The 9,875-nt window shown below is 43.7% G+C and overlaps 1 protein-coding gene across 2 annotated transcripts; it reads right to left on the bottom strand.

Moving 5' to 3' along the window:
* Positions 1-1,195: 1,195 nt before the first annotated feature.
* On the bottom strand, positions 1,196-8,247 carry preb (prolactin regulatory element binding). 2 transcript variants are annotated; one of them, XM_023418676.2, is made up of 11 exons: positions 8,074-8,247; positions 7,847-7,912; positions 6,697-6,886; positions 6,063-6,261; positions 4,932-5,185; positions 4,019-4,099; positions 3,780-3,907; positions 3,525-3,698; positions 2,334-2,406; positions 2,099-2,258; positions 1,196-2,000 (listed from the first exon to the last, which is right to left on the bottom strand). In XM_023418676.2, exons 3-11 carry the CDS (start codon positions 6,829-6,831, stop codon positions 1,906-1,908), a joined length of 1,299 nt encoding a protein of 432 aa, XP_023274444.1. In that variant the 5' UTR covers positions 6,832-6,886; positions 7,847-7,912; positions 8,074-8,247; the 3' UTR covers positions 1,196-1,905. The 2 variants fall into 2 exon arrangements, with proteins under 2 accessions (XP_023274444.1, XP_023274445.1); XM_023418677.2 differs by having other exon boundaries at positions 8,082-8,247.
* Between the last annotated feature and the right edge of the window lie 1,628 nt (positions 8,248-9,875).

The following is a 9,875-nucleotide window of genomic DNA, read 5'->3' as shown; positions in this document are numbered from 1 at the left end:
CTCCTCAGAGGTTAAACCACCAGGACTCTGAGAGACCCTCTTTATGTGCTGGACTCTTGAGTCCAACCAGAACTGGTCCAATGGACCTGGGTGAGCTGCTACTGAACCAAATGTAGGTTAAATCAACACAGCAATCTCATTACAGCTTCACAGCTCACTGTTGTACATTCAGCAGACATGTGGCGCCACCTGCTGGGCAACAGAGGTACAACAGTGAGCTGAATCATCAGGCGTGTTCACGTGTTCGTGTTTACTTTGTGAAGCAGCAACACATCCTGAGGGTTAAAGCAATTGATTTCTGTGGAGGAATAGTCCAGTTGGTTCAGGATCTTCCATCACATCCAGTGGTCAACATCTGTCCTTCCATGTGGCTGTGACTGAGGAGGTAGAGCAGCTCGTCTTCTGAGGTCGCTGGTTCAATCCAAGGCTCCTCCAGTCTATGTGTTGAAGTGTCCTTGTGTAAGATATCAAGCCCAAACTGTGTATTAACGTCTGGGTGAATATGTTTTTAAAAAACTGTAAAGCGCTTTGAGTGGTAACAACTATGAAATAAAACTGGGACAGTGATTTCACTCTGTCAGTATAACAATGAGAAGTCTCTCTCCTGTGAGGTCATGGACTCACTGTGGTTTGTTACACTGAGCTTCTCTGTACCAACAGAATATCAGAGCAGGTGTCATGTGACCTGATGTAAACGACAGGAGAGATGATGACTGAAATATCCAGAGTTCAGAGAACATGATCAGTTCAGCTGTTTTGTGTTATTCATTCTTCAAACCGGTCTTTTGGTTTTTAAAATATCTGGACGAATGAAGAACTGTAAACTAGATATTTGTTACGGATGTGTAAGCAAGCCCTGAAAGGCAAGTGAGTTTCTTTTATGTTTGAAAGGATCATTTTTCAAGGTCAAGGTTTTTTTTCTTCTTTATAAACACCCCTGTTCATTTTACCCCCCCCCCCACAGGCATTTATACAGATGAAAAAAAACTTGCTCTCCAATGTGTAACATTCACATGTGGAGTGTGGACGGTGGGAGGAGTGGCTTCTGACATCAGCTCCGTCACCACAGATCAGGAATCATGAACAGACCAGGTGTTTTTTTTAATCATCTACCTTTCTTATTGATATTTTATTTCTTCCATCATTTCACCAGGTTAGTTACAATGACAGGGATCATTTTAAAAAGTCATTCACATTTTCAGGCAGCCAGAGAGTTTATCTGAAAACGAACAGGTCTTCATAACAGAGAGAACATCCAGCTTTCATCACCGTTACAGATGTTTACAGATGTTTACTGACTCTGCTTCTCGTCTGCTCAGAGCAGCTTTACCCACATGTTTGTTTTTAAATTAATATGAAATTATTTTAGAGGCTGCTGAACTGCAGAAATGTTTCTGGTGTTTTCTGTACTGACACAAATTTCTCTTCACCTCAGGACTGTGTGTGATCTCTGCTGCCCACTAGTGGATAAAATGGGAAACACATAAAATTGGAGACTAATTCAAAGTGTCTGTGTGAAGGAAAAACTAAGTCAGACACAATATGTGCCCATCATTTATATTTGTATACTGTTCCTTAAATATGTCAATAAAAAGATCCCACCCTTAAACATTCATGAGTCCTTCAACTCTCCAACATGAATCCAGAAAAGATTAAGATTAACTGATAGAGTAAAATCCCAGTCTGTGCTGGTCTGAGTCCACTGGGTTCACAGGTCTGAGAGAGAACAACCCTGAGTAGGGGGCTGAGGGGGGACGAGGACGCCATGACAGCTGCAGGTGGAGAGCCTCCAGGCTCAGCTGGGACTCAATGTTCTGCAGTGGATGGTTGGATGTTGGACTGAGGACTGCTGATGTTGACAGAGTCAGCAACGTGGAGGTGTGTCCGTGCTCCATCAAGCCGGATTCAGATAAATCCTGGGAAGAGGTACTGGAGGAGGAGGACCACCCCCACGACGATGAGGCCACAGCAGAACAGCACCAGCCAGATGGGGAAGGACCCTGGAGAACACAAGACAAGGTGAGAGGGGTCTGAGGGTCTGACTCATGGTCTCTGTGTGTTCACTGGGTGGTGATGATGATGATGATGCAGGACTTACGGCGGTTGGAGACAGCGTGGACTTGACAGCGGCTGTCCACAGCGACACTCAACATGGCTGTTTCATTATTCCCTTTGATGTTTCTGCCTCTCAGAGAGTCGGGCAGGAAGGCCAGGTCTGTCACCACGATGCCGTGAGACTCCTGGACATAATACAGTTTCTACAGAGAGAGGAGGAGCGGGTTACATCACACAGCAGGCCGACTGTCAGAGACGTGTGTGTTCAGTGTCTTTACCTGCAGGGAGAAGGCAATGTAGATCGCTACTGAACCTGTTACAGTCCCAAGACCGAGGAACGTCCCGGAGTCACTGTCAGAGACAAAGTTACATCTTACACAACAGGAAATCCACAAGTTTGTCCTCAACAGGCTGATTTACCTTCCACACAGTCACCTGCTTCACTCAGCTGAGACACCGTGTAAACGAAGGGTTTAGAGGTTTCTTTATCTTTGTATATTACGTGTACAGATATATTCCTGCTAGTTTAAACTCTGGGCACTGAATTGAACTAACTTTTTTTAAATCCTTCAGGGAAATATCTGGTATGGACGTTCCACCTGATCCCCCCCAGAAGCAACACTCCTCTGTACCTTAAGCGAATGATCTCTTTGACCTCTCTCTTAGCTAGATGCCTCATAGTTCTTAGATGGAAACATGTGTCTCCACCTTCCCATAACAGATGTTTTATTTTTATATCAGGTTAAACTAGAGGAGATTAGATTTTCTCTGAGGAACTTTGGAAAAACATGGGACACCTTTTCTGGATTATGTTAAGACCTGAACAGTCGTTCCAGGGGATGGTAATATCAAAAGATAGATCGCTTCATATGCACTTACAGTGGATTTATCACATAGATACAAACACACGCTGGGATGTTTTTCTAGTGTAGGAACCCTGTTGTTATTGTAATGGCACGGGCTTGGGGGAGTGACAGGGTTGTACGCCTTATCTCGCCAAAACGTGATGTTCTCGTGTGACCTTGTAGCTCAGTGACATGAGCACCCGCCTTTAACTGGGACACAGTACTTCATATGTTGACCAGGGCTCAGGTTTAATTCAGCTTCTACCTGATGGTGTTTGAACTCTATACACATCATCTTCACACTCTTTTGTGTTCGATCTGACCACACCATCTGTGCGACATACAGGGATCTTACATATTGCTGATTGGAGTGTTTCTGAACTCTGAACTTCCCCATCATCTGTTTTGTATTTGATGATCTCTTAATGTCTCAGCTGCTTCTCGCTCATCTCTGCTACGGGGACGGGAGGGAATACTCGAATACGGTTGTTCGTGTCATGTTGGAAACATTGCTAAACCTAATAAACAGATTCAAAAAATACACTATACTATTTTTCTACAGACATATAATTATGTGTTTTTGAATGAAAGTTCTGTATGTTCTAATCTGGAGCCCTCAGTCACCTGACAGCCAGGCTGGAGATGACCTCAGTGCCACAGGGAGCCGTCAGCATGGGCAGGAAGCTCTTGCCGTCCCACTTGGTGAGGTAACACGGAGGAGGTCTTCTGTCTCTTTTGTGGGGGATCTGGACTGTGTAGAGCCTCAGGGCGTCTTTCTGGTCCTCTACCTTTCCAAACCTGAAACATATCAAAGTATCACCATGAGTGACTGTCAAATGAAACCACGTGGATATGATGAGTCGCAGAAGAAGAAGAGACCTGCAGGCCATATATCGATACGTCTTCTCATCCATCTGAGGCAAAGTCTCATTCCACTTCAGACTCACGGCCAGCTGGTCGCCGCTCCACACACTGCAGGCAAAGTCCCGGCCAACAGTCACCAGGTGCTGCACGACAACACAGGATATTGATCATTACCGATGGATCAATACACAGCATCCGTCATTACCCTGAGCCGACAGTAAACATCCACACCACAGGAGAAGTCAGGTTATCACCTTTTTCCCTGGACTCAGGTCCAGGTCCTCGATCTCCCCCTCATGAGCTCTGAAGTCAAACTTCTTCTTCAGGGAGGGAAACTGAGAAGAAGAGTCAACAACAACAACAACCAGGTGAACAAGGTAAACAACAACACCAAAAGACATCAGACTGATAAAGACATGTCATCTTTGTCTTTTTAGAGTTCCCATCATGATAATGTGATCTCACAGCACAGTCCAACAAACCTGACCACAGTTTTTTAGACCCTGACCTTCATTCTTCCGTCTGGTGCAGTCAGTTCCACTGCAGCAGCTCAGTCAGTCTGTGAAAGGTTTGTGTCTCCACCTTCATCTCCACCTCTTAATAACCAGTTCGGGATAAAGTAGACTGGTTTAAACCTTTCAACACACTCATCCAGTCTCCACGACTCAGTAATTTAGTTTTTTTAGTAAAATGACAGATTTCCTTTTGTGCATGACTGTGCACTTCTCAGAAACAGTCACCACTCCAAATTTTCATTTAAAATGATCAAAGATAATAAATGATGAAAGGAAAACGTTTCTATAATCCAGAAGAAATAATATTAATGACCTCAAACCTCATAGTGGAGGAGCTACAGCAGCCGAACTGAACAGAGTTTTTACATGTGAACAGCTGTAAGCAGCTTGTTTGTGCAGGTAAACTACTTCAAATATTAATCAATAATTAAAATGTGTTGCTGATGGATTTTTAATCTTATATTCAGTACGTGGGGCTTTGACGGGAAAACTGAAGGACAAAGCGCAATAAGGAGTGGTTCCTCCAGCTGGATCACATGTATGTCAATGTCCACCTGACATCCATACTCAGTGTCCTGACCTCCCAGCTGAATCAGACTCAGTCGCTGTGGGAACACTGTGAAAGTGAAAAGTACAACCTGACAGTGTTTACCTCCCAGACTCGGACGTATCCATCTGTGCCTCCTGTCAGCAGGAGGCTCAGGTCAGGACTGAACCGGACCACCTTCTGGAGCGGGTCCTTAGGGTTCAGGTCCGACTGCACTTCAGCCAAACCGGTGACAGAGATGTGAGCCGTCTCATCCTTCAGCTCTGACTTATCTCCAGAGGCTGCAGCTCCGTCCTGTCCCCCTTTGTCTCCTTTCCCAGCTCGTCTCCTGGTGCTGCCCTGCTGCACGCTGCTCTTTCCTGCATGTGCACAAATGAATCATTACACAGCTGTTGTATAACAGTTGTTATAACAGTGTTATAACACATTTACATTTGCGTCAGGCTCTTACAGTTCTGTCCTGTGCACTAAGGTTTAAATAAAGTTTCACAAAAGGACCCACAGCACTGATATTCTGTGATATTCTGATAATCAATAACTTGTATAATACTGTAACTTCATTTCAGCTGCTGACTTCGCTCTAATGAAGCTGTTACAGTGTCACTGCTTCATCAGCTCCTGTCCTTTTTTGGAGCTTAACACAGATTTACTAGTGTCTGAATCACCGACGAAGACAGAGGAAGATGAGGAGGAGAAGAAGGAAAATAAGGAGAAGAAGAAGAAGAAGGAGGAGTAGGAAGGAGGAAGAGTAAGAAGAAGAAGAAAAAGGAGAAGAAGAAGTAGGGGAGGAGTAGAAGAAGAAGAAGAACAAGTAGAAGAACAAGAAGAAAGTCTCACTTAACCTTAAAAATAAAGGGATAACCTGAATATGTGTCCATACACAGTATACACCACCGAACATGTCGAAAACGCCAACCATAACTACTAACAAGTCCCAGTCTTAGCCACAGTTTTAATATGTGGACACTGTTCCTACAGCCTCTCCAGGGGCGTAGTTCTGTTGTATACACTGAATATTACTGTTTGCTACTGCAATAATCTAATTAGCCCACTGCTTTTTCATAAAATCAGATACTTCATACTTCATCATCACTTCATTTACATATTAACTTCATCATTATGTCTAAGTAAATGAAGACGGACACATGCAATCGATAAATGAGTCAGCTACACATCAACGAGTGTGCTACATGCAGCCCATGTTTTGATGAGAGCAGGTGGAGCAGTTAGCCTCACCATCTTTAGCAGCAGCTTTGCCTCGTTCTTTCTCTGCACTGTGCTGAAACTTCATCAGACAGCAGGTCCCGTCCTGTCCTGCAGCAAGTACACCATCGCCCACAGCCATGTTCATGGTGGCACGTGTGTCCGTGTCATGAGAGTGAAGGAGGGTGGCGCTGTACTGGTGTTCTCCAACCAGCTGTAGATCCAGGAAGTGCTGAAAACACACAGTCATTAGTCTTCTACTGCTTCTCACGAGGTCTGGGACCCAGATCTCCATTCATACATGAAACTGAAAGAAGAAGACTGCCTCCCTAACTAAGTGTTTCTTTAGCAACAAACTCACAGTACGTAATGGTATTATATCCTATTCTGCTGTATCTATGGTGGCTCTGAAAGGTCAGCACACTGCAGCTCATAAAAACACATGTAATAACACACAACACAAGCAAATAGAGTGAAGACATCTAAATACAGGAGGAAACAAAACCAAAACACACAACACAACCAAACACATGATGTGTTGTCAAGTTCTTGAAGCTGTTTTCTTCATGTTCTTGTGTTTTATCTATGTGTGTGTGTGTGTGTGTGTGTTTTTATTCAGGGCCACTGTAGTGGTGTATTAAAACAACAGGCGATGGTCAGTACTCACCACAGCATTCTTGATGCCTGTTTTGGAGGCCCCTCCTCCTCCTGCTGTGATCACCAGCCCAGTTTTACTGTCCACTTTAATGGAGTATAAAGGAAAGGGGGCTCGGTACAGATCTGGGACCCTCCTCTTCCCCATTGTTGCTGTGCTAGTCACTCACACTTCTTCATAAAGCTGCTGTCTTTAACTCCACCTGTGGAAAACAGTGTCTTTAGTTTAACTGTGACATCCAGGTTTAAACACACGGCTGTCCGGGTGGACTGATGACATCACATCAGGTGGATGCAGACCTGGTGCTGGATTCCTGTGACTGCAAAGTACTGATACAAACATACCAAAGACATGAATGTAATGAATGAGGTCCTACAGCTGTTTACATGCATGTTTTATACCCAGTGTTAAGTCATTAATAATGCAGCTAATCTCAACTACAGGAACATGATGACGGGACCTGTCGAGGAAATCAATGATGCTGAGTTTGACTAATATCAACTAGTTAGCGCTGTTTATAACTCAGTTCTATCTTTATTAAATATATAACGTGTTGGCGGTGCTTTGTTTAACAGATGTCCCCAAAACAAATATGATGAGGTGTTCACAATTTCATAAATAAAATGAACACTGGAGCTAGCCTGCGCTAACATGGCTGTAGTCAGCCTAGCCACCGTAGCCAGTCTGACCAATCGATAACAGAAATAAAGAGCCAACTAAACAAACAGTCTCATTTTTCTATCAGTTTATATGAGGGATATGATCAAACGCTGGATCACAGAACCTGTTGAGGGAACTTTAACGAGGTATATATGTATTTCATACAGGTTACTAATCTCCATAAATACAGTAATGAGCCATAAGCTGATCTAGCGGTCCACGATAGGCCTTAACATTTCCGGTATAAGCTCCGGTTCACTTCTGCTGAAGTGACCGGTTCGGCAGCTGTAGGTCTGGTTAAACTCCCCGCCTCCAGCAGCTGCCTCCATCATCTATGCACAGTAAGCTGCTGTACACGTCTCAGTGACAGACAGCAGCATGTAAGGGATATTCAGCATGAGGAGACAGAGCCTCATCCTGTCTCAGGCTGAAATGATGTGTGTGATATGATTGTGATGAGCTGCTGTGGTTTTCACTGAGTGCTCAGTTTAACAGCACTGACCGTGGGACTGACGGCTGGTCAGTGTCTCCTGATGTCTTCCCTCTGCTCCTCCACCAGCACCGCGGGCTACACAGGAGATAGAACCGCTATGTTATCAGCAGGAATGTGAGGAAACCGCTGAGTACAGCTGGTATGTGTAGCTAGCTGTAACACTAACAGGTACCACTGCCGCCTGTTAGCATGCTAGCCTGCTAGCTCCTGACGGAGATTTATGAGAAGTCTCCTACCTGTGTACCTGTTAGTGTAGTGTTCCTGTTTGTTAGGTAGCTCAGTGCTGACTCAGATGACTTGGCAGTGAGCTGTCAATGACGAGGGCCGGTGATGAACAGGAAGAGCTTAATGCTGTCGGCTAAACACGGCCGACAGCCACTTCCCTACCTACACGTCAGCAGCGTAGGGCCGCGTACCGTGCGTTCTGACGTCACCACAAAAACGTTGTTAATGTTGTTGTTGTTTTAAAACCACGTGATGAAATAGTTCTTCTTAGAAGCATTTGGCAAAATGTGTTTTTTAAGGTAAAACGTAGTAAAATATCTGTGTAGGCTGTCATTGTGTTATTGTAGCTGTTGTTGTTTCCTCTAAAGAATTCTGCATCACAGCAACATTTACTGTTTACATCTCTAACAGTGTTTCACTGAACATAATTGGTGTGAATACAAATAGAACTTCTTACAAATAATAGTGAACCACCATTCAACCATAAAACCATATATATCTTACCGGATGAACTATCGATACAGAGATGACATTAAAAAAACATCTACACTCACTATAATTTCTCCAACTATATTTAATATTTGAGTATGAGAACAATCTGAACTTATGGAGTCATAGGAGTGCCATAAAAAAGTAAAAGAAATATAGGAATAAGAAAATAAATAAAGGAATATATAAAGGAATAAATAAGTAAATTAAAAAATGGGAAAAAGAGAAAAATATAAAAATATAAAAAGAAATATATAAAAGGATTTTTTTTTTTAAATGCCATTACCTTTTGCCTTTGCTTTTCCCCTATTACTTTGGCTATTCCTTATTCCTTGAAGGGCCAAGCTGTCAATCTTTGGGCAGGCTTTCCTGCCCAGGCTGAGTAGTCAACTCCTGCACACATGAATTGAGCTTTGATGGGACCTTTTAGTGGAAAACAGGAAGTAGACACAGGACATACTGTCTGTATTGCATGTGTGTGGCATCTGCTGAAGCGCTGCTGCTCACGTGTGTGTGTGTGTGTGTGTGTGTGTGTGTGTGTGTGTGTGTGTGTGTGTGTGTGTGTGTGTTGCACACTGCCTGCGTGTCTGCTGTGTCACTAATGCCAGCTCTGTCTTCCTCATTGAGTTTGCCTTGACTTTTGTTTACCCTTGTTCAGAGCAAGACAGAAAGAAAAGAGAGAGAGAGAGAGAGAGAGAGAGAGAGAGAGAGAGAGAGAGGGAGCATACCAGAAAAACAAATACTGCCCATCACCTGTTAAATTACTGACATAATATAATTACAGCATACACTGGTACTCTGCTATGACTATAGTACATATGGCCTCCACTGTCTCCACATGCTGAAATGGTTAAAAAATATAATTTTTTCATGTATGTGACATATTCAGGTAAAGCTTGGAATTGAAACTATGGTGAAAGGTGTCAGTTTTATGTAATGTTGCTGATATGATGTCAATAGGACTAGCAACAGATGTTTTCCCTGTTCCTTTTTCACTGGGAACCACATTTGGCGAAGTGTGAGACGCACGTCTCAGGCAGTATGGCCGCTGTAACCTCTTAACACAGGCACTGAAATGAAAACCAAGACGTTCCACAGCCGCCACACACATGCAAGGCAGGCAGTGTTTTCCTGGCCTGAATGTGGTGGTGGTTTGGGGCCATTTAAAGCACTAAATGGCCTTGCCCCCTCTTACAACACAGAATCTATGACTCCCCATGATCCTCCAAGAACCCTGAGATCCTCCACAGCTGCGTTTTTAAATATTCCCAGGGTCACTCTGCTTTTCAGTATCAGACTTGCTGATACAGTGGACAGTTTTAAA

Source organism: Seriola lalandi, unplaced genomic scaffold (assembly GCF_002814215.2).
Source record: "Seriola lalandi dorsalis isolate HSWRI2012SDOR001 ecotype SW California unplaced genomic scaffold, Sedor1 jcf7180002054583, whole genome shotgun sequence".
NCBI classification, from domain to species: domain Eukaryota; kingdom Metazoa; phylum Chordata; class Actinopteri; order Carangiformes; family Carangidae; genus Seriola; species Seriola lalandi.
The sequence above is the reverse complement of the archived record's forward strand: the minus strand, read 5'-3'. Positions and strand labels throughout refer to the sequence as shown.

Coding starts and splice junctions, on each gene's coding strand:
- preb (XM_023418676.2), bottom strand. CDS start 6,831: ATGGGGAAGAGGAGGGTCCCAGATCTGTACCGAGCCCCCTTTCCTTTA. Junction 3,908..4,018: donor ACCTGAGTCCAGGGAAAAAG/GTGATAACCTGA, acceptor GTTGTCGTGCAG/CACCTGGTGACTGTTGGCCG. Junction 2,001..2,098: donor CCACGCTGTCTCCAACCGCC/GTAAGTCCTGCA, acceptor TGTGTTCTCCAG/GGTCCTTCCCCATCTGGCTG.